Below are 27,888 nucleotides of genomic sequence, written 5' to 3'. Positions count from 1 at the left end.
AAAAGAGGCAGACAGAGGACTGGGAAATAAAAATGAAGGATGAAATAAATACTTGGGATTAGATTCAAAGTGGAAGATACTAATAATATTTCAAAAATATTAAATAGTTAAGGTACCGAAGGAGGGGAGAAAATAAATACAATAACTATCACTAGAGACAAAGTACTAGAAAAACTAATAAAGCGGATAAGTCCCTTGGACCTGATGGATTGCATCCTCGGATATTATAGGAAGTAGCTCCAGAGATAGTGGATGCACCATTAGTAACGGTCCTAGAGGGAAGATTGGAAAACTATCAATGTAACACCTTTATTCAAAAAGGGAGGGAGATAAAAACTAACTATGGACCTGTTGGCTTAACATCTGTCATTGGGAATATGTTAGAATCCATTATAAAGGATGTAACAATGGAACATTTAGAAATATACAATAAAATGAGGCAGAGTCAGCATGGTTTCGTGAAGGGGAAATCATGCCTGGCAAATTTATTAGAATTCTTTGAGGTGGTAACACAGGATAGAGGGGAGCCAATAGATGTGATATCTTGGATTTGATAAGATATTGCTCAAAAGATTACTTAATATGATACAAACCAGTGGTGTTGGGGTAGCATGAATGGAGGATTTGCTAACAGAGTTGGGATAAGAAAGGCATTTAAGGATGGCAATCTGTAACTAGTAGAGTGCTGGGGCCACAATTATTTACAATATATATTCATGATATGGACAAGAGAAGTTAATGTATTGCCAAGTTTTCAGATATCACAAAATAGATGGTAAGGTAGTGGTGAGGATGATACCCAGAGTATACAGAGAAATGCAGATTGTGAGTGGATAAAAAAACTTGGCAGATGGCAAATAATGTAGGAAAACATGAAGAGATGCATTTTGGCAGGAAGAATAAAGGAGCTGAGTATTTAAGTGGAGAAGGCTGTAACACGGATTTGGGAATCCTCTGTGATGGACAAATTTTTAATCAGTAAGGGAATCCATTGTTATGAATATATGGCAGGAAAGTGTTAAGAATTATCACATCAAATCCCATTGATGACCAGGATTAGTAGGTTTGCAGATGACAAAGATTGGACAGGTGGTTAACAGTGAGGAGGAATGTCTTGGGCTACAAGATGATATAGGCGGAATAGTCAAATGGGCAGCGAAGTGGCAGATGGAATTTAACCCTGAAAAGAATGAGGTGATACACTTTGGAAGGAATAATTTGACAAAGTATTCAATGAATGGTAGGACATTTGGAAGTTCTTTGGAACAAAGGGACTTTGGTGTGTTTGTCCACAGATCTCTGAAAGCGGAAGGATATGTTAGGCTGGTGAAAAAGGCATATGGGACATGTTACTTTATCAGTCGAGGCATAGATTACAAAAGCAGAGCAGTCATGTTGAAATTGTATAGAACTTTGGTGAGGCCACAGTTAGAGTACTGTGTGCAGTTCTGGTCACCACATTATTAGAAAAATGTGATTGCATTGGAGAGGGTGTAGAGGAGATTCACCAAGAATGCTGTCTGGGATGGAACATTTAAGTTATGAAGAGAGGTTGGATAAGCTTGGGTTTTTTTCACTGAAGCACTGAAGACTGAGGGGCAACCCGATCGAGATGTACAAGATTGACAGATATGAACAGAGTGGATAAGGAACAACTTTCCCTTTATCTGAAGGGTCTGTCCGCTGAGCGGACTTTAGTTCAAGGTGAGTGGCAGAAGATTTAGGGGGGATGTAAGGAAAAATCTTTTTACCCAAAGGGTGGAGACAATCTGGAATGTGCTGCCTGGGAGGGTGATTAAGGTGGGTTTCTGTACATCGTTTAAAAAGTATCTGGATGAGCACATGACACATCATAGCATTTAGGGCTATGGGCCAAGTGCTGGCAGATGGGATTAGGTGTTTCTAATGTATCAGTGTGGACTTGATGGGCCGAAGTGCTGCTTCTGCCCTGTTATGATTTTATGAAATCAGATGAGATCTCATTGAATGGCAGAGGAAACTCGCTGGGCTGAATGGCCTACTACTGCTCTGACTTCATGTGTATTCATCCCTCCTTGCCTGAGAGTATAACAAGTTGGGTGTTTCTCATCCAGAATCATAATGAATTGGGGGACTCGCCTGGATACTGCTCATAACACTTATCAATTCACTTACTGTAAACAGATCAGAGATTGGGATTTCTGCTGTGAGCTACTCACCTTAAACAGGTCAAAGACTGGGATTTCAGTGAGCAACTCACCTCCTGACTCCCCAAAGCCTGCCCAACATCTATAACCAGTCAGAGGATAATGGGAATGCTCTTGCCTAGATGTGTGCAGCTGCAACAGTACTTCAGAAGATCACCTTCCAGGATCTAGCAGCCTGCTTGAATTGCTCCCCATCCAGCACCTTGAAATTCAGACCCTCCACCACCAATGCACAGTGGCAGCCTTATGAATCATATACAAGATGCACTGCAGCAATTCACCAAGGCTCCTTCGACAACATCTTCCAAACTCTCAATCTCTACAACCTAGAAGGACAAGGCAGCAGATTCATGGAATCACTACTTGCAAGTTCCCCTACAAGCCACACACCAGCCTGACTTGGAATTATATCACAATTCGTGACTCGTTCAAAATCCTGGAACTTCCTACCTAACAATGCCATGGATGTACCTGCACCAAATGGACTGCAGCAGTTCAAGAAGGTGACACAACACACGAGTGTAGTTGGGGATGGACAATAAATGCTGGCCTGGGCAAAGATACTCACATCCCATGAAAGAATAAAACAAACTGTGCTTTCAAAACCCTAATTGTCCAGTCTCCAGCTCTCTTTATCGTAATATTTTTGCAACCTCCAATTTGCTTAACTGCATCCTCACTTCCATTTTTGATTCCTTGGTTTCCAATAGAATAACTGCTCACTCTCACCCAATTATGACCCTTGTATCCATTCTCTAAAGTCCAGGAAAAACAGACTTTTGAATGGCAATGGCATACAACTTGTTTAGCCAAGCACAGCCAGATCTGCCTGGACCACAAAAACACCATTGAGTCCTGCTCTTGTCTGCTTACCATTCCTGGAGTATCTTGGGCTGCAACAATCATTCATAGCTTTTTTTCCTATACCACAAACAATTTTCTTCAACCACAACCCCCCCACCCCCCTTCCCCTGTCTCCTCCACCCTCACCCGTAATATGTGTGAGGAGCTGATTGACATTTTTGTTACAAAGAAAGGTTGGGACCATCCAATCAGCTATTTGTGCTATGACCCTCCCTTATTTCAGCCCAAAACATCTAAAGTTTTCCTCCTCGCCCAATGCTGAACTGGTACGTTTCTCTGCTATGTCCCCTCATGCCCACTTCAAGCTCATTCTGTCAATCAAAACCATCTTCTGCTCCCTTGAACTATTGCAATAAAACTGCTGACCACCCAAACTCTCCTTACTCTCATGTTAGCTGATATTGTTAACTAACTTGTTTCTCAAGCATTGTCCCTCTCTCCTGTATATCTACCATCATCACTCTTGCCTCAAAAAAACCCTTGATCCTACGATCCTTGAAAGCTACCGCTCTGCTTATAATTGCCCTTTCCTTTCCAAAGCCCTTGAACATGTTGCCACCTTCGAAATCGGTACTGGTTCTCCAGAACTCCGGTTTGAAATGATAGAGTCAAACTTCTGCCTTTGCTAATAGATTGAAATGGCTCTAACCAGTCATGCGATACTCTATATAACTGTGACAAGTGTATCATTTCCTCCTCTCTATCCACCTCCACCCCCTCCCCTGCCCTCCGCCAATGTTTTTGTGTGTCTGCAAGCTTTTGACACAGTTGTCAACCATTCTCCTCCAGTACCTCCAGCATGGTCCAGCTGGATGGGTCTGCTCTTGTTTGGTTCCAACATGTCTTTGTTACTTCTTAACATGACAATTTCAACACTCTTTTGTTTGGGTTCTCACATTCTACCCATCACAAATTTAAGGTCATCCAACATTTTGCTGTCAGTTTCTTAACTCCGAGCAAGTCCCTATCACTCTTGGGCTGGCTGACTTAGATTGGCTACCATTCAAGCAATAATTTTATTTTAAAATTCTCATCTTTGTTTTCAAATCTCTCCATGGTCTCACCCCTTCCTATCTGAAATTGGTGGCTATGCCTTCGGGTACCTGGACATCGAGATCTTGGGAATTCTTTTCGTACACCTCCCTTCATTCAAGTTTTTGATCATGTGAAACAATATCTCCTTAAATGTCACTTTGTTTTATATTCCTCCTCTGAAGCACTTTGGGATGTTCTAGGTGCATAACTAAATTGTTGAACCAGACTGAAGCTTTTGATTGTCCTCCTGCTTAGTTAACATTCGTGATGTGGATATGCCGGCGCTGGACAGGGGTAAATGCAGTAAAAAGTCTGACAACACCAGGTTTAAGTCCAACCGATTTATTTGATAATACGCTCACTAGCTTTTGGGTTAGTCCCTTCGTCAGGTGAATGGAGAGTTCTGGCCTCACACAGAGCATATAAAGCACAGACAGTTTACAGATTACTGATTAGAATGCGAGTCTTTACACCTAATCTGCTGTTCAAGTCTTAAAGTGGCTGACATTGTCAGACTTTTTACTGTAATTAACATTCAACAGCTTCTAGGATATAGGTGAGAACATGCTGGATAGTAAATTGACTTTTTTTGGCAAGTTCATTTCCCAGTCAAATGTGGTGCAAGTTGGAACCCTAACATTATGTCACAGATTTGTAAGTCTTGTTAATCTTGTTGATGATGTATTTTTAACACTTCAATTTTTAAAAAATTATAATTAAAGTTGCATTTAGTAGAATTATTTCTGAACGTTGTCTATTGTCTGAGCGTGTAACTTATGCAAGTGTGCTGTTAATTTTAGTACGTTTTCTCTTAAGAAAAATATTTGGTCAATAAAGTACTTTTCCAGAAAGAACAATTACAACAAATAAAACTTTCCAATCCCATCTTTAACTCTCTCAACAAATGTTGAACTAGTTCTAATTTAAAGGAAGGAACTCTAGAATTATCTGCCTCTGGCTTGAATATAGACCAAACATTTAAACAGTGCCCATTAAAAGAGTGATGGGCAACCTATTCTTAGTGGGCCACATGAGTGGCCTTCCTTCATCACAGTGGGCCACAAGGTTGAATTCAGGCATGTTCACTAACTGTGAACCCCATGAATAAAATTAAATATATTTAGTACATATCAAATATTTCATATGATTATAGAAAATGCTTAATCATTGATATATTAGTAGAATTGGCTTCAAGTGGTAAAAACAGAAGTAGTATTTACACTTAATTGACTGTGAGAGCCATGCATCCAATGTTGTGTGCAATCAGCATGCATCTAAATTCACGTGTGCTTGCTTTATGTGTCTATCACTTTAGTTATACTCATAGGAAAAAGGCTACACATACGAAAGCCAGTGGAATATGGCAACTCTGCATATGGGAAACAGTCAACAAAATGTATTGTGGGTCTTGTGGGTCAGAACACTGACAGGGTGGAAGTTTCGCACCACTGTGTTTAACTCTTCAATGCATTTTATGACATTTACTTTGGTAAACTTGAGGTATGTCATGTGTTCTACAGTTTATAAGATTTTCAAAGTTGAGTAAATTTCAATAACCCTGAATAATCTGAATTTTAGGTTGCCTATTCCTCGACCTGGTGAAGTTTTGGGTTTGGTAGGAACTAATGGTATTGGAAAATCTACAGCTTTGAAGATCCTAGCAGGAAAGCAAAAACCTAACTTGGGGAAATACGATGTGAGTTTTTTCTCGTGGGTAGTATGAATGGCAATTTAAAATTAAATATTTTACAATTAGTGGTATTTTTGTTGCTAGAAATTTGTAGTCAAAAGGTTGTAGGTTTTTATAATTTGTTGAATGGTTTTGCCACAATTGTTTGCATGATCTGGATGTAAAATATTTCAACATATTGATCTGTAGTATTGTTTAAAGCTTAAATTGCTGTACTTAGAAAATGTATTGCAATAGCTACTGAAGTTTTTCTGGATAATTATTAAATGTAATTGCTCTGAGCAAAAGAACAACTATACGTAATAAAATATCTTAAAAGGTAATGACATCTGTAGTGATGCATACTTCAAATAGTGCGAGTACTATTGTATTGCCAGAATTAACATTTTTTTTCTCTAGCTCTCATGGATAACACTGGAATAAATCAACACTTGCTAATCTGTCAATATTTTTCATAAAGTTGGCAAATCAACTAATAATGGAAACTTATTTTATGATTAGTGTGTCTGATGTTCCAGTTATGATTCTGATAGCAATCATTAACAGTTATTTTGGGAAACCCAAAAATCAGGTGTTACTAAAAGAAGAAGCTACAAAGTTCACTGTTTCAAATAAAATAATTTTATGAAAAACAAACAACACGAATACTAATAACTGTACTCCATCTCAAATAGGCTTTGCGTTAAGGATATTAAAAAGTGAATACAGTTACTTATACTTTAAATCAAACTTCCTAACTCAAATTTCTTTCTATATCAATTTCACACACACCCTCAAAAAACTCATTCAGATACTTGTCTGAAATTGGAAGATTTGGCCTGAGTACTGTTTAAAAATTCATGTGTTCAGATTACTTTACTTTCGGCTTATTTCTGGTCAGATTGGTTGGAGAACACTCGAAGGAATGTTCTTTTTCTCACATCTAGTTTGTTTTTCATCTCATGCGCTCTCTTTCTTCCACCCTTACCATCATTTTCTCATTTTTAATCTTTATCCCAGAATCAAACTCACTGAGTAGAGTCTTTAGCTATCAAGAGTTGTAAACCCTTTTAGCCAGTACACAATGTGAGGGGTTCTGTGCAGCCACCTTATTTGAAACTAAATTTTTTTGGAAAGCAAAACCACACATAGGAATCTATTGCCCTGTGAAATAAATTTCTTGTTTACTCTTTGCTGTTCTATTGCTTATTTCCCAGGCAGCTTAGTTCAGTTATTGGTTCCTAGAGCAAGTTGCTCTTTATGAAAAATCATTTCTGAAGACACGTAATTTTAAAGGGATCACCCTGATGTAAAATACTTTTCCCCTTCTAAAGGTACATAGGCAATCACACCTTAAAATTTGCATGCTTTATAAATGGTAAGTGTGTGGTTCTTCCAACAGGATCCTCCTGACTGGCAGGAGATTTTGACGTACTTCAGAGGTTCTGAACTGCAGAACTATTTCACAAAGATCCTAGAAGATGATCTCAAGGCCATCATCAAGCCCCAGTATGTGGACCAGATCCCAAAGGCTGTAAAGGTAATTTTAAAAATCCAAACTTGGCACAAATTGTGTGATATTTGTTGCAGCTGCAACAAATATGGCTGTACTTTAATTTCAGCACTGTGCACCCTGGGAATAGTTCCCAAATAATCATTCTGGTCTTGTGTACTAATGATCTTTAGTAAAGAAATCCTTTGTGTGTTAAAGTTGCTGTTTCAGTTTTATATTTTTGTCATAGCTTACTCTCCCATCCAGCTTTGTGTCATTGATTTAGTCTTAGTCATCGATAATACATTCCACGTCTGATGGTATCCACTGGTCGCAGAAGACTTTGACTAAACCCAGTAGATACTTTGTGATCTCACATCATCACATTCAGTTGTGCTGCAGGTCTTGGAATAGTGACAAGCATTCAAAACAACTCATATTGTCAATCCTCTGTATTTCTGACTCGTACACAGCCATTTTCACCAGACTCAGAAGTAGACCCATCAAGAAGTTCTCTAACTAGTTCTTCCTTCTCTGTTTTGACCACCAGAGACGATGGTTTTTGGGTAGAGACTGCAACCAGAATGTCAGAAATAGCCAATTCAAGTAGGAATGTGTGAAGAAGAGTGGACAATTTCGCTGCTCAAAGCTGTTCTGCCCTATGGTTAAATGACGGCTGACCTGTGAATTAATTCCAAATAATCACTTCTATCCCAAGTTGCTTAATACTTGTGATTAACAACAATCTGTCAATTTCAGTTTCAAAATTAGCTACCAATCTAGTAAGAATAGTTGTTTGCTGAAGAGAGTTGCAAACTTCTACCACCCTTTAGTGTGTGGAAGTGCATTTAATTTTAAGAAGGCAGCTCACCACTCCCTTCTTGAGGACAATTAGACAGCAATGACACTAATGTTCAGGATCAAATAACATAAATTTCACTCTTGAAGGGTATGGCTCTAAATTTTAGACTATGGCCTCTAAATTAAGATTCCCCAAATGCAAAAATAACTTTTCTATATCTATTTTATTTGTTCCTCTTTACTTTGATCAAATTGCCCTTTCTAATTACAGTGCATCATTCCTAATGTTTGATACTCTACATTGTTTACAGTACTCCAGGGCTGATATCAGGGCATAGTTGGGCATAGTTTGGCATAGCATGACTTCTATTCACTTGTACTCTGGTCCTTGAGATATAAACACCAGCAGTCCACTAGCCTTTCTGATTATGTTCTGTACCTGTTCACTGCATAAATGATAGGGAACTGCTGGCAGGTGAAACCAGAACTAAGGGGCATTGCCTCAAAATAAAGGGGAGCAGATTTAGAACTGAGTCGAGGAGGAATTCTTCACCCAGTTGATGCTACCTCATTGAATGTTTTTAAGGCAAAGATAGATTTTTGAACAGTAAAGGAATTGAGGGTTATGTTGAGTGGGTAGCTAAGTGGAGCTGAGTCCACAAAAAGATCAGCCATGATCTTGTTGAACAGTGGAGTAGGCTGGAGGGGCCAAATGGCTGCCTCCTGCTCCGAGTTCTGGCATTCAAGTAATATTCCTTTTATAGACTTAAACGCCTCTTCAAGATCAATTAGTACCACATAGGCCTATGTGCTTGCACTTGGGCTGCCAGTCGTCGAGCCTCCAGAATACCTCTGAGAAGAGAGAGAAAGATGTATTTCTCCTAGCAAGTCCAAAACAGAAGACTTCAGAGAGAGAGCCAGAAGCCAGCAGTTCCTGCCTGATTTTCCCTGTAAGTCTAGCTCCTCCCCTTCAACAAATGACTTTGTCTCTGTCCATCAACCTAATCAAAACCCTACTCTGAAACGTTGGAGGGGAAAAAAAACCAAGGGGCCGATCTTACCTAAAAAAAAACGAAGTGCCGAAAGAATGTGAAACAGGAGAGAATTGCACCCAGTTTTTCAGCAAGCTTCCAGACATGATCTTCTGCCAAGAAAAGAGGCAACAAGTGATTAACACAGTAGGAGGAGTGGATTCTCTCAGGGAAGCTGACCACTCAAAGCTAAAGGATGCTGTTGGACATACACAGGATCTCTGTGATCTACTCAACATAGGAGAGATCTGTCAGTACTCTCTTCCAATCGCTGGCCTCCCTGGTGTAATGAGCCAATAAAATCACCTTCCCAAATGAACAAAAGTGCATTAACTCAGATTGAAACACATCCCTAGCCAAAATCAATCATTAGCCTGCATTCTCAGTGTGAGTTGCCTGGCACCCAGTCAAATTGGCATTGTGTAAAATAGCTAAACTTTAAACATACGCCTTATATGATAAAAATACATTTCTTGTAGGCACAATATCATCACAACTCTTTACTTTGTTTCTGCAGGGAACTGTGGGTTCTATTTTGGACAGAAAAGATGAGACCAAAACACAGGATGTTATTTGTGAACATCTTGGTAAGAAAACTATGGAGTTTAAAGATTCTGAAATATTTATGATTTATTGGGTTATTGTTCAATATAAATGAATCTGTTAAGATATTAAAATATATCCTTCAATTAAGGGAGTCCTGCCAGAACTACCCCATCAGTAATCTGATATATTTTAAAGATGTAAGTGTTGAATCTGTTTGCATTTAAAATAGAAAAAGAGAGTTCAATGTTATGATCCCTTTCAAACAACTCAAAAGCAGTTAACTTATTAAGAATTGCTCTGAGGGACTTCTGTCATGATGTAGCACCCATTTCATCAATACAATGCTCCACAAGTAGCACAACTGGCCATTCCGCTTTGTTGGCATTGGTTAAAAAATTTGCAGACGAGATAATTGGGAGAATTTAGTGCTTTTCTTTAAATAATGCCTTTAACTGTCTAGCACAGATATTAACCACACATAAACTAGTATTCCTTTGCTATTGTAGAAATATATCAGGCTACGTTTTATGCCCAAGCTCTAGAAATAAAGCTTCATCTCAGCGTTACCAACCAGAGATGCATGTGCTTTTAGAATTCATAAGAACATAAAAAAAATAGGAGCAGGAGTAGGCCATCTAGCCCTTCGAGCCTGCCCCGCCATTCAGTAAGATCATGGCTGATCTGTCGTGGCTCAGTTCCACTTTCCCGCCTTCTCCCCATAACCCTTAATCCCCTTGCCTATCAAAAACCTATCTACCCGCGTCTTAAATATATTTAGCAAGGCAGCCTCCACCACTTCGTCTTGGCTCAGTGATAGCACTTTGCCTTTGAGTGAAAAGGTTGTTTGTTCAAGTTCCACCACAAAGCCTTAAGCACATCATTTAGGCTGAGAGCTCTTCCGCTGTCTCGGCCAATGTTTATTCTTCAGCCCATGTTGCTAAAACAATATCTGATCATTTATTTTACTGTTGTTTGTACTGTGTGCAAATTGGTTACTACATTCGGCTGCACTACAACGGTAAATAAAAGTGTTAAAATGCTTAATTTGGCTGTGAAATCGTGAGAGGTTCTGAGATCTTGAAAGGCACTGTTTATCTGTTCTTTATCAACTGAGTCAAGCTGAAAATAGACAAACAGATTCTCTTTGCGTTCTAGATGTTGTAACTTAATAGATTTCAAATCTTTTTCTTCAGATCTGACTCACTTAAAAGAGAGGAATGTTGAGGATCTCTCTGGAGGAGAGCTGCAAAGATTTGCATGTGCAGTAGTGTGCATTCAAAAAGCAGACATGTAAGATACCAGAAGAACTTTCATTTCTAATTATTTCTGTATTTTATCAGCAAAATCCTATAACACAGTTCCCACATAGTAGCATTAACGGAATTTTGTAAGAAATAAGAGTTTACAGTTGACATCTCTTCACAAGCAGTTTTGAGAATTTTTTCTTCTAGTTTCCACTCAAATGTGTTAACAAAAAATCTGCCACTGATCAACAAAATCGCAGAGTTTCAGATGTCAGGTCAACCAGTCCATAGCACCATGGGCTTCCTCTCACATCCCCCTGTACCCCAACCAGCAGAGTGACATATATAGTCCTCCAGTAGAAAAGATCAGCTTCCGAATTGAGGAAACCACAGCTAGAGCAGCTGCAAAGTTCACACTCGCCCCCTTCAAAATTTTAGGATGGCAACTATCTGTTCCAGGAAGTTGCCACCCTTTCCATCACCACCACTATCCACATCAAATGGAGGAATCTCTGACCTAAGATAAAGGCAAAATATGATGATGCTGGAATTTGAAAAGAAACCCCAGAAAATGCTGGAAAATCTCAGCAGGTCTGGCTTCATCTATGGAGGGCGAATAAAACCACATTTCGAGACAGGATGACCTGTGACTCAATGTTGGCTCTATTCTCTCTTCAAAGATGCTGTCAGACCTGCTGAGATTTTCCTGCATTTTCTGTTTTTGTCCCTGACCTAAATCCAGTTTCCTTGGGACTTTTGGCATGTGACTCCCCATTTCCTTATCTGTTGACAGTACCATGACCATCAGCCCCAAAGGGCCATCATTACCCTCAACCAACCCTCTCAGTGTAACTGCAAAAATGTCTTTTTGCTGATTCCAGAATCTCTGCAACCACTTCTTATAGCTTCCACCACCTGCTACAAATTCTTAGTGCTCCCTGCGTCACCTAGACCATTCACCCCCAGTTCTATCCTGTTCGTGCCACCAAAAAATTAATTCAGTGCTGCGCATTGCATTCTGAAATCTGCAAAGCAAAGGTGAGAATTGGATAAGATCACATTCTTGTTTTCTACTATGCCTGTCCTTTATTGATTTGACTTGATTGCTTGTAAATGTTTCACTGTGAGCACATACTTTTAATTGACGTACCATTTTGTACCTGATGTTCATTGTTGCATTAGTAATGAAATATTTGTTTTCCTTTCAATTTGGAAAGGTTTTAAAATGTTACTATGTAAATTCTGACAACTACAATTATGTATTTTTTTTTCAGTTTCATGTTTGATGAGCCCTCCAGTTACCTAGATGTCAAACAACGTTTGAAGGCGGCCATCACTATTCGCTCCCTTATAAATCCGGATAGGTAACCTGACAATATGTGTCATTGTAGCAGCATGTAATGAATGACCCATCGCACAGTTGTGGTGTTCAGTATCCACAATAGACACAATTATTCAATAATGAATAATTGTTGGGGAAGCTATTTAATTTTCCGTATCATATATTGGATGATTTATTAAAATGCGTTACAACTGCAATAGACCTCTTGAATCTGGTGCAGAAAAATTACAATAAAATCATAGAATCCCAACAGTGCAGAAGAAGGCCATTTGGTCCATTGAGTCTGCACTGACTTTCCAAAAGACCATCTTACCTATGCTCCCCCCCGCCCTATTCCGAAAAGTCATGATGTGGATATGCCGGCATTGCACTGGGGCAAACACAATAAGAAGTCTCACAACGCCAGGTTAAAGTCCAACAGGTTTCTTTGGTAGCAAAATCCCTTAGCTTCGGGCAAACCCCGAAAGCTAGTGACCTATACTACCAAATTAACTTGTTGGACTTTAACCTGGTGTTGTGAGACTTCTTACTCTATTCCGAAAATCCAGGCATTTAACCTGCTACGGGGCTTTTTCACATTGCCAATCCACGTAATTTACACATCTTTGGATTGTGGAAGGAAACTAGAACACCCAGAGGAAGCCCTCGTAGTCATGGGAGAACTCCTCACAATCAGCAAGGTTGGAATTAAACCAAGGTCCCTGGCACTGAGGCCACAGTGCTAACCACCTTGCTGCCCCACCATTGCCACCATGCTGTGTTGTGAGAAATAATTACTTTGCAAGTCAAATTTCAATATATCGCAACAGTATTCATTCATCACAAATTCTCTCTTATTTCTTCAATCAAAATGATGCCAACTGATATACCATTTGGTTGAAAAACTGGTAAAGCTCCATTACCTGCACATTTCCCTGTTACTTGCGCATTTCCCACTTGCATTGCCATTTAAATTAGCTATTATGCATATTAAAGTTTTTATTTTCTATTTCCTAATGAATGCTGTTGTGGTCTGAACTCTGTTGTGAAGTTCCCCAGTAGTCAACAGACCCTTTAAGCTGACACTAGTGTGTCCTTACCAAAGAGTTTCAGAAGTATTCTGTATTCTTTAGTGTTTTTCTACCATGTAAATCAACATTGAAGCTGTATTTTTACAGGTGGCAAAAGTTACATTTTTAAAACCTGGGAAGGCATTCAAATGTTTAAAAAGCTCAAATATTGTGTCAGCATGTGAGGTTTCATTTTTGTATAATACAGAGGTGTCCAGGCTGTTCTCATCGGCTGCATAAATACATGCTATGGAACCCCAGGAGTCACATACAACATTTAAATAATTCTCCTTATTAATTTGCATTAAATTTAAAATTGCTGATATTACCTATGTTCTGATTGAAAATATATTCACCAGCGAGGCAACAGTGCTATTTAAAAGCAAAACCTTTTCAGATTTGAATATCAAAATTCAAATGAGATCAACTAAAGGATAGAAAATAGCACAATTAGGATTTAGTTATCTGGGCTTCTTGAGTTAAATTGCCAGTGCTTGGGAAGCTCTTGTCTGACTTTCAAAGTGTTTTGAGTTGTACATCATGAAAGCCTATCGCTGTTTATGCCTACCTGATTACTGGTGAGCAATATCTCAAATGAGATATAAATCTTGATCTTCATAATTTTCTCTTTATACTCAAGTGTTGGTTTATTTTTGTAGGTGTGTTCTTTCTGGCTGACAGGTAGTCCAAATTTTAGTTAATCTAACATATGATAACCAGTTTAAAGTGCTTCTTTCAAGTTGTGAAATTTCAAAGACAAAATAGTTCTAGCGATAGAGTAAAGGCAAATTACTGCGGATGTTGGAATCTGAAATCAAAAGAGAAAATGCTGGAAAACCTCAGCAGATCTGGCAGTATTTGTAAGGAGAGAAAAGAGCTGACGTTTGAGTCCAGATGATCCTTTGTCAAAGCTAAAAGGCATAGAAAGTGGGAGATATTTATACTGCAGGGGGAGGGAATGAAATATGAGTCATAACCATAGAAACCAGGGGAAAAGACTGCTAACAGCTGTCCAGAGAAAGAAAGAAGGGTGTAAATGGCCAAACGGCAGAAAAGCTGTAAGCTGTGACAGATGAAAATGTGGGGAGGGCTAGTAATGGGACAGAGATAGAATGTAGAAAAGGGGAAGGGGGATGAAGTGGGGGGAGAAAAATGAAGAAAGAAAATTAAAAAAACAAAAGGTCGAGAACAGTAAAATAAAAATTAAACAAAATAGAATGAAAACAAAGGGGGCTGAAGTAGGATAGATCAAATCATCTGAAGTTGTTGAATTCGATGTTGAGACCGGAAGGCTATAAAGTGCCAAGCCGGAAGATAAAATGCTATTCCTCTGGTTTGCATTGAGCTTCGCTGGAATATTGCAGCAAGCCAAAGACAAACATGTGGGCATGGGAGCAGGGTCATGTGTTAAAATGGCAAGCAACTGGAAGGTCCTAGCAATTAGAGTATTTTGCAATGCACTAATGATACTGCTTTATATGATTCTTAGATCTCAATAAATGATCTTTCTCCAAACTCAATTTAATTAAAACTGATTCACTCCTATATGGCTTCAGAAAAAGCATCTTGGCAGAAGTAATTGTTGTTGCAGAACTTCATTTGGGAGAAGGCTACAATAAATGTTTTATTAGACACTGTGTAATTTTCTCATCTTTTGGTAATTAGGTATATTATCGTTGTGGAGCATGATTTAAGCGTGTTGGACTACCTTTCTGATTTCATTTGCTGTCTGTATGGTGTACCAAGTGCATATGGTGTCGTCACCATGCCTTTCAGTGTTCGAGAAGGTAAAATTTATGTGGAATGAACTTGTAGTTTACTATTAAACTTGGAATAAGGATTATCATTAAAAGTGTATCAGCAGACTTTGCAAAGGCCATTTCAAATTTTATGAGGACTAAAACTGTAGAGCTTTTAGCATCCTTTGCCTTACTACATCTGCAGGTCAGGGATTGATAGTGGTAGGTGCTTTGACAGCCATTCAGATGAACACATTGTTTACCAATGTGCGTAAGTTCGTAAAGAATAATCTGAACTCTTCACTCTTTATGAACGTTGACATTTGAAGATATTTCAGCATATGGCATGGGGACAGTTACATTTAATTTTTTGAAGTCCACTTCACACTGGTTGTATTTCACGTCTTCAGTTTCATATAAGTTGCAATGTGAGATTATCTCCTCAAAATGATCTCGTGATACATATGATAGATTGATGTATACTCAGACAGGTAGTTTTAACTTGAAATCAGTATTTTGTAAAGCTTTAGTAACTGTTATAAATGACTAAATGTTATTTATTTTTATATGGCTGATATAATTTCACAATGCCGTTCATATCTTGTTAAAGCAAATTTTAGATTAAGATGTAGTCATAATGTCACTTTGTGTCAGGTGCAATATGCATCCATGGCAAAACTACAACCAATTTAACTTGATTGAATGGACAATGTGCAGCAATGCAAAGTTTGAATTATTAGGGCGGTCATCTTAGAAAGCAGTGTTCTGAAGCTAACATTGTAAAATGTACCATTGCTATATCATGAACCCAGTAATGCAGACTACATTTAATTGACGATTTTATGTTTCATCTGCCTAGTATTCTGTCATCATTCTTAAAAACAAGAATATTTATTTCTCAATAGGTATCAACATATTTTTGGATGGGTACGTGCCAACGGAAAACTTGAGATTCAGAGACGCATCTCTGATTTTCAAGGTCGCTGAAACGGCAAACGAGGAAGAGGTCAAGAAAATGTGCCGATATCATTATCCAAGAATGAAAAAAAAGATGGGCGAGTTTGAACTGGAAATTGGGACTGGAGAGTTCACAGATTCTGAAATCATGGTGATGCTAGGAGAAAATGGTGAGTGTTAATGCTTAGATCAAGTAATATGATATTTCAGAAAAGATACATGGTTTGTTGACATCTGTTTGATGCATTGGAATGTTAGAAAGGGTATCAAACAATATGAAACTATGGTATTTGTGTAAAACTGTTAAGTGCAGAATTAAAGCAGCCATAAGTAAAGATAAACAGAAAAAGCAAGAAAAAATTGATATCCTGATCCCATAAAACTACTTGGTGGATTTCTGATTTTGCAGTTATATGCTCTGTAGAACTCTTGTCCGTTATGTGATGTCCTTCGGCATCTGATTATTTCTTCTTTCAACAGGTACGGGGAAGACCACATTCATCAGAATGCTGGCTGGAAGATTGAAGCCTGATGAAGGGGGTAATGTATTATTTATTCAGTCTTAGCAAATGGAATTTCAAACAGTAACTCATGATGTCAACTCTGCAATAATTACTTTATAAAATATACAGCTAATAAATTATATATTACTAGGTGCGGTGCCTGTTCTAAATGTTAGCTACAAGCCACAGAAGATCAGCCCTAAGTCCCAAGTAAGTACCAGAATTCTCTGATCTTTTTCTTAGATTATTGGCACATGAAGGAGAATTGGAAAGTCCCTCGGATTTTTTCAGTAGCACCTTGTCCAGTCCTGTTTTAGAGCATTGGTCTTCAAGCTATGTAGCTCCTGTAGCTCCTATAGCTCCTCAGCTATGATTTTAAATAGTAAGCCTTCAAAACTGAGGTGGAAAGAAGTTAAATTACAAGTGTTCCTGAACTACCTTGTCTATATCTGAATATCCCAACATCTAGGCAACTTTATATAGCCAACTTTAATCGCCATCATGATTGGTCCTGATCAATGTTCCCTCTAACTTTTCTTTGTTGTGCATTGCCTGTTTGTTGCACTGTGATCCCTACTAAGATTGCCACACATGCGAGTGTCTTAAAAGGCAAAATTGCCTATGCACAGTCAGCTTATTGCAGCTTAAAGGGAACATTAGTTCTGATAAGCAGGAATAGGCCACTCAGCTCTTTGAGATTGCTGCACCATCCACTATCATGGCTAAACTGATTTTAACCTCAACCCCACAATTCTGTCTACACCAATTAACCTTTCAAATGGCAAACCTATCAGTTTGGATTAAATCCACATTGAACTGTCATTAGGATTTATTGAAGATTAAAAAAAACTTGTGTTTTTTTTATATGGCAAAAAATGTATATTGATTTGTCAATTTTATTATGAGATTTTAACCATATTTGTTGCACTTATCATTGAGATGTAACTTGTATGAGAAATGGTCACGACTTTTAAAAAAGGTTTACCCTTCCAGGGAACTGTTCGCCAGCTACTTCATGAAAAGATCAGAGATGCCTACACCCATCCACAGTTTGTGACTGATGTAATGAAGCCACTGCAGATTGAAAGCATCATTGATCAAGAGGTATTGCTTTAGCTTCTTTCTAAATTATGTCTTGTGGAAGCCTTAGTTTCATTATAATAAAGTCCCACTTTTCGTGGGGACTACATTCCTGCAAAATGTCCCAAATGATGAAATCACAAACAGTAAGTATGCTTTTCGATGGGAATCAATTAGATAGGTTCCAGCAATCCAAGGTCAGCATTGGTTTGTATATACGTGAAAATTTGAAAATTTAAGAGACAATCCTCATTTAACGCAGAAATGAATTGCCGCAAAATTAGCAGATAAAATTGATGAATGTTTCAAAATTGAACAGAGCCATTATTGTTGCAACTCTGACTGAGAGATTCAGATATTTCCAGATTAATTTTTCAGCTCAGGCTACACTTCAGCTGCCATTCAGGCACTGCTTCTCACCATTATTGGAAAGATGCGAGAATTTTAAAAAAATATATTGACTATTGGAAGGAATCTGGTTCCAGAGACTTTGACATCATCTTCCCATTAAAACATGTCATAGTCTCTGCTCCGTTGTGGCGGCCTTCTCAGAGAAAGTAGAGAGGGGAAAGAAAACACAGATAAGTGACCAGTTGCTCATGCGATGGATGACGCAGTGTACAAATGTTTTAACACAGGTGAGCATAAGTGCAAACAAGGAAGCTGCAAGTGTGGGACTTTGTGAAAATGTAATTGAGGAAAGTAAGAAAGAACATTTTGGTTAAGCAGAATTCTTATTTCTGCCAACGGTATGCATAAGAACAGCCTGACTCTCGAATACAATGTCAACTGAACAAACATTCATGATTAGATCTTGCAGGTATCTATTGGCTTCAATGTCCATGATACTTCAGAAACATGCAAAAATGACATTGCTGAAGCAAAAACTTGGAAGATAACTAAAACATGGTAAATAGAGTCTTAAAGGAAAACAAGGAGGTGGACGTGCAGCGTAGGTACAGGCAGCAGATTTCTGGATGAGATGCATGTGGAAGTTGGTCAAGAAGAGCAATGGCTCATTAAACATGTTTCAGGATATTTTGACCTGCGGAAAGAATTGGAATAAAGTTGCCTTAATGATATTTTATGCAGGAAAAAGTCAATGCAGTTGAGGAGAATACTGAGAGACAGGCTTTTAGACTAGACGGGATTGAGGTACATAAGGAGGATGTGTTAGCAGTTCTTGAAAGTATGAAAATAGATAAGTCCCCTGGGCTGGATGGGATTTATCCTAGGATTCTCTGGGAGGCTAGGGAGAAGATTGCAGAGCCTTTGGCTTTGATTTTTATGTCATCGTTGGCTACAGGTATAGTGCCAGAAGACTGGAGGATAGCAAACGTTGTCCACTTGTTTAAGAAGGGGAGTAGAGACCATCCTGGGAATTATAGACTAGTGAGCCTTACTTCTGTTGTGGGCAAAGTTTTGGAAAGGATTATATGCGATAGGATTTATAATCGTCAAGAGAGAAATAATTTGATTAGGGATAGTCAATACAGTTTTGTGAAGGGTAGGTCGTGCCTCACAAACCTTACTGAGTTCTTTGAGAAAGTGACCAAAGAGGTGGATAGGGTAAAGCAGTTGACGTGTATATGGATTTTAGCAAAGCATTTGATAAGGTTCCCCATGGTAAGCTATTGCAGAAAATACAGATGCATGGGATTGAGGGTGATTTAGCAGTTTGGATCAGGAATTGGCCAGCTGATAGAAGACAGAGGGTGGTGGTTGATGGGAAATATTCAACCTGGAGTTCAGTTACAAGTGGTGTACTGCAGGAATCTGTTTTGGGGCCACTGCTGTTTGTCATTTTTATAAATGACCTAGATGAGGGTGTAGAAGGATAGGTTAGTAATTTGCGGGCGACACTAAAGTCGGAGGAGTTGTAGACAGTGAGGATGGATGTTACAGTTTGCAGAGGGACACAGATAAGCTGCAGAGCTGGGCTGAGAGGTGGCAAATAGAGTTTAATGCGGAAAAGTGTGAGGTGATTCACTTTAGTAAGAGTAACAGGATTACAGAATATAGGGCTAATGGAAGGACTCTTGGTAGTGTTGACGAGCAGAGAGATCTCAGTGTACATGTGCATAGCTCCCTGAAAGTTGGCACCCAGGTTGATAAGGTTGTTAAGAAGGCGTATGGTGTGTTAACTTTTATTGGTAGAGGGATTGAATTTTGGAGCCGTGAGATCATGTTGCAACTGTACAAAACTCTGAAAGGCTGAGGGACTTGAGGTTGTTTTCGTTAGAGAGAAGGTGGTTAAGGGGTGACCTAATTGAGGCATACAAGATGATCAGAGGATTAGATAGGGTGGACAGTGAGAGCCTTTTTCCTTGGATGGTGATGGGTAACATGAGGGGACATAGCTTTAAATTGAGGGGTGATAATTATAGGACGGATGTCAGAGGTAGGCTCTATACTCAGAGGGTAGTAAGGGTGTGGAATGCCCTGCCTGCAGCAGTTGTGGACTCGCCAACTTTAAGGGCATTTAAATGGTCATTGGATAGGCATATGGATAATATTGGAATAGTTTAGGTTAGAGGGTCATTAGATTGGTTCCACTGGTCGGCGCAACATTGAGGGCCGAAGGGCCTGTACCGCGCTGTAATGTTCTATGTTCTAAAATGTAATCTCAAGTTTTTTTTAAGAAGACAATTGGACAAAAAGTCATTGCACTAAATGGAAGTTGCTAATAGAATTAAATTGGGAGGATGGGTTATTTAGGCTAGACTTGTATTCCTTCAAGTACTCAGGATTTAAGTGATAATCTAATCGAGATGTTAGAAATGATTAAAAGAGTTGATGGGACAGTTAGAGTAAAACTATTTTAATATGGCGTTCAGAATAACGAGGCAAAGTTTTAAAATTAGAGCTATGCTTTTTAGAAACGATATCTGAAAGAAGTTTTTCACACAAAAGCGAGTGTAAATATGAAACATTCACCCTAGATCAAATGAAAATTTCAAGACTAAAAGTTAGGCAAGAGTGTCAAAGGTTATGGAATGCAAGTAGATATAAGGTACTGATCAGCCGTGATTTAGTTGCTGAAGCTCAAGAAGCTGAATGGCTTTTCTTGAGTTATGTTCCCTTGAGGGACTGTCATCAAAAAAGTGGATTAAGTGTCAGTAAGGGAATATTTAGAGCATAAAACTCATAGCATCATGAGTTTTAGCTTAGCTATGGAAAAGAATAAAGACTAATCCAGAGTAAAAGTAACTTAATGGGAGAAGGATAATTTTAATGGGGTGAGACTAAACTTGAATCAAAGATTGGCAGTCAGAAAGTATGATGGAACAATGCAGTACCTGCAAAGAGGAGTTAGAACAAAGATAAAACAAAGAAAACCAGATGCATGCATGATGAAAGGTAGCAAGTAAGACAGACTGTAACAGAAGTCAGATTGATAATACAAGTGAATACAGGCTGAATATAGAAAGTTCAGAGAAGAAATGGAAAAAAAGAAGAAATAAGAGCAGCAAGGAGAGTGTACAAGAAGACATTAGCAGCTAATGTGAAAGAGGATCCTAAAGTCTTCAATAGACATACACATAGTAAAAGAATGGTGAAAGGAGGAGCAGGGTCGATTGGGAGCCAACAAGGGAACTTCTGCATAAAAGCAGAGTACATGGCTAGAGTACTTTGCATCTGTTTTTACCAAGGAAGATGAATCCAAATTCGGAGTGAAATTGAGGCAGTGTGTATGCTAATAATGGATAAAGAGGAGGTACAAGAAAGGATTATTGCAGTCAATTAATAAGTCATTCAGATGCATCTGAAGATACTGAGGGACATAAAGGTAAATAGGTCCAATGGTTATGACCATTCCATCCTGCTTGGATACAAGTGTGGTGCCAGAGGACAGGAGAATTGCAAAGTTGCTCTTGCTCAAAGATTTAAAGATAAGCTCAGCAACTATAGGCAAGTCAGTTTATTTTTGGTGGTGGAAAAGCATTCAGAAACAACTCTGGACAAAATTAATTCACCCAATTGTGGATTGCTTAAAGAAAGCCAGCATAGGTTTATTGAGGGCAAATCATGTTTATCGAACTTATTTGAGTGTGTTGAATGAAGTAACCGAGAGCTGATGAGAATAATGCGGTTGATGTGGTATACATAAACTTCCAAAATGAGTTTGATAAAGTGCCACACAACAGGTTTTGTAACAAAGTTGAAGTCTGTTGAATGAAAAGGAAAGTGACATCATGGATGTGAGTGACAGTAAACAGCGGTGAACGATTTTTAAGTCTAGAAGACTTAATGTAGTGGGGTTTCCCAGAGGTCATTATTGGGACCTTTTTCTTAATCTATATTAATAACGTGTGCATGAGTTTGCAGGACACAACTGCAAAATTTGCAGAGACAACTTGGAAGTCTGTGATCTGTGAGGAGGATAATATTAGGCATCAAGAGGACATAACTGGTGGAATGAGGTGCATGTATCAGATGAGATTTAACGCAGAGAAGTGTGAAGTGATTCATTTTGGTAGGAAGAATGTGGTAAAGCAGTTAAAAACAAAGGCTACAAGTCCAAAGTGAGTGTAGGAGCAGGGAGACTTGAACGTATAAGTGCACAAATCATTGAAGATGGCAGAACAAGTTGAGTAAGCAATAATTAAGGCATACAAATCCTGGAATCATAAATAAAGGCTGAAATATGGAAGTTACGGTGAATCTTATAAAACGTTGATTCAGTCTCGACTGGGTATCGTGTCCAATTCTAGGCAAAACACTTCAGGCAGAACATTGAATAGCAGACTTGATGGTCTATTTATGTGTGGTTGCTGTTTGTATTTCAACTCCATTTTCCTGCCTGTCTCCTGTAACCCTTGATGCCCTGAGAGACATAAAATCTGTGTTGCCTCCCTAAATATATTCAACGATGGAGCATTCATAACCCTCCCAGGTAGAGAATCCTCTGTGTGAAGACATTTTTATTAATTTCAATCCTAAGTGATCATCCCCTTATCCTTAGACTGTGCCCCCATTTATTAGATTTCCAAATCGGGGCAACAACCACTCAGCAAAGCCACTTCAGAATCATGTGCACTTCAATGAGACCATTTCTCCTAAATTCCAGGGGATAGGGATATAATTTACGCAGCTTCTCATCACAGGACAACCTCTTCATCTCAGAAGCCAATTTGCTGAAGTTCAACTTTTAAGTTTATTTTGTTAGTGTCACAAGTAGGCTTACATTAACACTGCAATGAAGTTAGTGTGAAAATTGCCTAGTTGCCATACTGGTGCCTGTTCGGGTACACAGGGAGAATTTAGCATGGCCAATGCGCCTAACCAGCATGTTTTTTTGGACTGTGGGAGGAAACCAGAGCACCCTGGAGGAAACTCATGCAGAGGGAGAATGTGCAACTCCATACAGCCAGTGACCCAAGTCGGGAATTAAACCCATGCCCCAGGTGCTGTGAAGCAGCAGTGCTAACCACTGTGCTACCATGCTGCTCATTTGAACGTTACTGTATCACCTCTAGATTCATAGTGCAGAAGGAGACTATTTGGCCCATCAAACTTGCTTCGACAACAATACAACCAAGCCCTCTCCCGTAACCCCACAAATTTACCCTGCTAGTCCTCCTGACACTAGGGGACCATTTTGTATGGTGAATCAATCTAACCCACACACCTTTGGCGTGTAGGAGAGAAATGGAACAAAGAACAAAAACAGCCCAGGAAACAGGCCCTTTGGCCCAACGAGCCCGTGCCGCCATTTTAACATTACCAGTCCCCCCTCCACCCATGACCCTTATCTATGATTATGGCATTCCACATTGAGGGAAACTAATTTAGGGACAATTTATTACCTCCAATCAGCCTAGTAGCACATCTTTGGGGTGTGGGAGGAAACAGGAGCACCCGGAGAAAACCCACGCAAGCACGGGGAGAATGCGCAAACTCCCACAGACACTGGCCCAAATCCATGTGTCTGCACAGCAAACAGTGATAGTCACTGAGCTGTCATGTTGCCCAGCATCTGGTCCAGTTTAAGCACACACTAACGACATCAAGCACTAGGCTACTCTCGAACATCCAAGAGCAGCCCTAGTACGACCCATCACGTGTATGCCCCTCGTTGGACAACAAGGCGGACCGACTTAAAACCTGTGGATTGAAAGAGAAAAACACCCAGAGGAAACCCACACAGATACAAGTAAAACGTGCAAACTCCACTCAGAAGCTGGAATTGGACTTCGATCTCTAATGCTGTGAGGCAGCAATGCCAACCACTGTGCTACCATGCCACCCTCTAATGCAAGTATATACTTGAATATGTATCATAGAATCCCTACAGAGCAGAAGGAGGCCATTCGGCTCATTGGGACTGCACCGACAACAATCCCATTCAGGCTATCACCATAACCCCATGTATTCGCCCATCAAGTCTCCCTGACACTAAGGGGCAATTCTGCATTGCCAGTCAACCTAACCTGCACATTTTGGACTATGGCAGGAAACCAGAGTGCCCAGAGGAAACGGCATGCAGACACGGGGAGAATGTGCAAACTCTACACAGGCAGTGACCTGAGGCTGGAATTGAACCCTGGTCCGTGGTGCTGTGAAGCAGCAGTGCTAACCACTGTGCCACAATGCTGCCCATTTGAACTGTTTCTGTATCAGCTCATGAATAATAGTGCAGGAGACTCTGCAAGGTACGACAGGTGTGGTCTCTCAATTGTAGCAATTGTATCCTTTTTTGATACTCTTTTTACAATAAAGGTCAAAGTGCAATTTGCCTTTCTGATTGATTGCTGTACCTGCAGACAACCATTATACCTGCAGGCTAACCTTCGTATTTCCTTGTATAAGTACAATCATGTCTGTCTGAATCGCAACATTTACAGGTTTCAAGCTTTTGATTAATTATTATATTTTTCTATTCTTAATACCAAAATGAATAACCTCACATTTTGTACGTTAAATTCCACCTGAAAGCTTGTTGCCCACCCACTTAACCTGTCTATATCGCTTAACAGCCCTCTTTCCTCCTCACAGCTTACATTGCCCCTTTTGTATCGTTCTTAAACCTTGTCTCTTTTACAATCTAAATTAGTGACTTAGTCAATAACTGAAGCTTCTGTACTTATTCTTGTGGTACTCCATTCCTACAGCCTGCCAACTTGAAAACCTGAAGGATGTGAACACATTGGTGAGGATGCAGAAAAGATTTGCAAGAATGGTTGCAGGGATGAGATATTTTAGTTTGTGGATTGATTTGCCAAAGCTGGGACTATTCTCCTCAGAGAAGCAAAGTTGAAGGGAGATTTCCTAGAGGTGGTTTGAAATAATGAAGGGTCTGTATAGTCTAGATAGGAAAAAAGTGTTCCCATTAATGGAATGTTTGAGAATAACAGTTTTAACTAATCAGCAAAAGAACCAGAGGTGACTTACTGCCCAAAAAAAATGGTTTTTCCTTAACAGTTTAGGAATTTACTGCCTGAGTAATAGAGGCAGATTTAATTGGGGCTTTCAAAAGCAAATTGGAATTTATCTGAAGAGAAAAGGGTTAGAGACAAAAAATGGGGGATGTGTGACTAGTCCAGTTGCTCTCGCAGAGTCAGTGCATGCTCAACAGGCCAAGTAATGAGCTGTGCTGTAACCATTCTGTGATTCTATGAAAAATATCCTGCACATTCTGTTTTTAAATTTAGAAAATCCTTTGCTTCCCATCTGTCTGAACAAAGGGAAATAAAATAAGAGAGGCTGTTGAAATCAGAGATTTCAACAAACCTGTTAAAGTTTTTTAGGGATGTGACTGGCAGAATAGACAAGAGGGCACCAGTGTTTGTTGTGTATTTAGATTTATCGAGGCTTTTGATAAGGTTGCAAACGAGGTTAGGGCGCGTTTCGACCTCCGTGCAGGAGTTGCTGGTCTTTTACCAAGACCTCCTTACTATCTGGAACACGGTTGCCTCATGACACAGCTCTCCCCTGTCAGGAGTAGTGGCTTTCGTGCAAGAGCTGCTGCTGCTCAGGAATCTGCTCCTCCAGCCATATAACTTCAGGTGGCTGACGGAGAGGGAGGCTGTGGACGCTGCGGTGTTTTCCTATTTTTCTGACCAAAATGGCTGGCCTCACACTTATCCATGTTAAACTTTATCTTTCAAATCTTGCCCCACTCACCTAACCTATCCAAATCCATTTGTAAATCGCATCTTACTGTCCTACCTATTTTAATGTAACCTGTACATTTTGCTACAGTACCTTCCATCTCTGCGTCCAAGTCAGTAATATAGATTGTAATAGTTTGGGCTTCTGAGGACCGAACCCTCTGGCACCCCACTAGGTACATAATGCTAATTGGTAAAAGGCCTATTTAACCCTACTCTCCACTTTCTGCTGGTTATCCAGTCCTCTATCCAAGTTAATAAATTACTCTTAGTCCCACGTGACCTTACCTTTTGCGTGGCACCTAATCAAATGTGTTCTGAAAGTCCAGATCTACAACTTCTATAGGATCCTATTATCCACTTTACTTGTTACGTCTGAAAGAACTAGCAAATTAGTTTGATACAATTTACCCTTCATAAAACCATGCTAATTCTGATGGATTGCTTTTTGATTTTCCAAATGTCCTGTTATTATTTCCCTAATAATGGATTCTAACAATTTCCCAACTATTGACATTAAAATTAACTGGTCTATAGTTTACTACTCTCTGCCTCCCTCCCTTTTCAAATAAGGCTTTAAATGATCATTTTTCCAATCTACTGGAACCTTTCTTGCGTTCCAATATTTTGGAATATCATAACCAATGGACTCACTATCTCTGTTGCCACTTCCTTTAAGACCCTAGGATGTACGCCATTAGGCCCCAGGAATTTGTCTGCTTTCAATCCCAATAATTTGCTCAGCAATATTTTTCAGTTGGTTATTCTAAGTTCTTTTCTATTACCTCTGTATTACCCATTACTATTGGGATGGTACTAGTGTCCTCCACCATGAAAACTGAGGCAAAATTCCTTCTGCACTATTAACTCCCCAGTCTCAGCCTCCAAGGATCCAACATTCACATTAGCTACTCTCTTCCCTTTTACATTCTTATGAAAAAAGCATAGCAAAACCTTCTATTTTTTGATGTGTTTTTCTTTCATAATTTATTTTTACTCTTTTTATTACTTTTTTAGTAACTCTTTGTTGATCTTTAGAAGTTTCCCAATCTTCCAGTCTGTTATTGGGCTTTGCAATATAGACATAGAAACTAGAAGCACGTTCAATATTCTGATACCCCATCCCTCCATATTCCTTGATCCCATTAGCCCCAAGAGCTATATCTAATTTCTTCTTGAAATCAGACAATGTTTTGACCTCGACTACATTCTGTGGTAGTGAATTTCACACATTCGTTCATGCTCTGGATGAAGAAATTTCTTCTCACCTCAGTTCTAAAAGGTTTACTCCTTATCCTCAAACTATGACCCTTAGTTCTGGACTTCCCAACATTGGGAACGTTCTTTCTGAATGTACCCTATCTAACTCAGTGCTGGGGCCTCAACTATTTACCATTTATATAGATGATCTGGAGGTGGGGGCTGAGTGTAGGGTGACGGAATTTGCTGATGACATGAAGATGAGTGGGAAAGCAAATTGTGCGGAGGTTGTGGAAAGTCTGCAGAGGGATCTGGATAGGCTAAGCGAGTAGGCGAGGATCTGACAGATGGAGTATAATGTTAGCAAGTGTGAGATTATCCACTTTGGCAGAAATAATAGTAGGAGGGATTATTATTTAAAAGGTGAAAAGCTGCAGCATGCTACGGTGCAGAGGGACCTGGGGGTCCTTGTGCACAAGTCGCAAAAACCCAGTCTGCAGGTGCAGCAGGTGATCAAGAAGGTGAATGGAATGTTGGCCTTTATAGCGAGGGGGATAGAATATAAAAGTAGGGAGGTCTTTATATTTCCTCTCCCCATTACTTCTGCCAAAATGCATCATCTACTTAGAGTCATAGAGTTTTACAACACAGAAGGAGGTTCTTGGGCCATCGTGTTTGTTTGGAAGGGTCCAACAAGGTGAATGGAATGTTGGCCTTTATAGCGAGGGGGATAGAATATAAAAGTAGGGAGGTCTTTATATTTCCTCTCCCCATTACTTCTGCCAAAATGCATCATCTACTTAGAGTCATAGAGTTTTACAACACAGAAGGAGGTTCTTGGGCCATCGTGTTTGTTTGGAAGGGTCCAACAATGAAAGGGGCTGTGCTGGACCCAATTCTGGGGAATGAAGCCGGACAGGTAGTTGAGGTAGTAGTGCGGGAGCCTTTTAGTAACAGCGATCACAACATGGTACAATTTAAGTTTGTTTTGGACAAGGAAGTAAACAAGTTACAAAAAAGGTTTTTGTAAGGCAAA

General features: G+C 39.4%; 1 protein-coding gene across 1 annotated transcript in view; it reads left to right on the top strand.

Annotated features, from left to right (window-relative positions):
- The window catches only part of abce1 (ATP-binding cassette, sub-family E (OABP), member 1), a 69,820-nt gene that overhangs the window by 17,813 nt on the left and 24,119 nt on the right, over window positions 1-27,888 (top strand). Inside the window, exons 5-14 of the mRNA XM_080193327.1 lie at window positions 5,664-5,781; window positions 7,157-7,294; window positions 9,596-9,665; window positions 10,818-10,914; window positions 12,143-12,232; window positions 14,925-15,046; window positions 15,904-16,125; window positions 16,436-16,495; window positions 16,610-16,668; window positions 17,452-17,562. Of these exons, the coding sequence (XP_080049453.1) occupies window positions 5,664-5,781; window positions 7,157-7,294; window positions 9,596-9,665; window positions 10,818-10,914; window positions 12,143-12,232; window positions 14,925-15,046; window positions 15,904-16,125; window positions 16,436-16,495; window positions 16,610-16,668; window positions 17,452-17,562 (1,087 nt within the window). The remainder of the gene's footprint in view (window positions 1-5,663; window positions 5,782-7,156; window positions 7,295-9,595; window positions 9,666-10,817; window positions 10,915-12,142; window positions 12,233-14,924; window positions 15,047-15,903; window positions 16,126-16,435; window positions 16,496-16,609; window positions 16,669-17,451; window positions 17,563-27,888) is intronic.

This window comes from Carcharhinus amblyrhynchos, chromosome 1 (genome assembly GCF_965287045.1).
Source record: "Carcharhinus amblyrhynchos chromosome 1, sCarAmb.v2.hapA, whole genome shotgun sequence".
Taxonomy (NCBI): domain Eukaryota; kingdom Metazoa; phylum Chordata; class Chondrichthyes; order Carcharhiniformes; family Carcharhinidae; genus Carcharhinus; species Carcharhinus amblyrhynchos.
The sequence above is the reverse complement of the archived record's forward strand: the minus strand, read 5'-3'. Positions and strand labels throughout refer to the sequence as shown.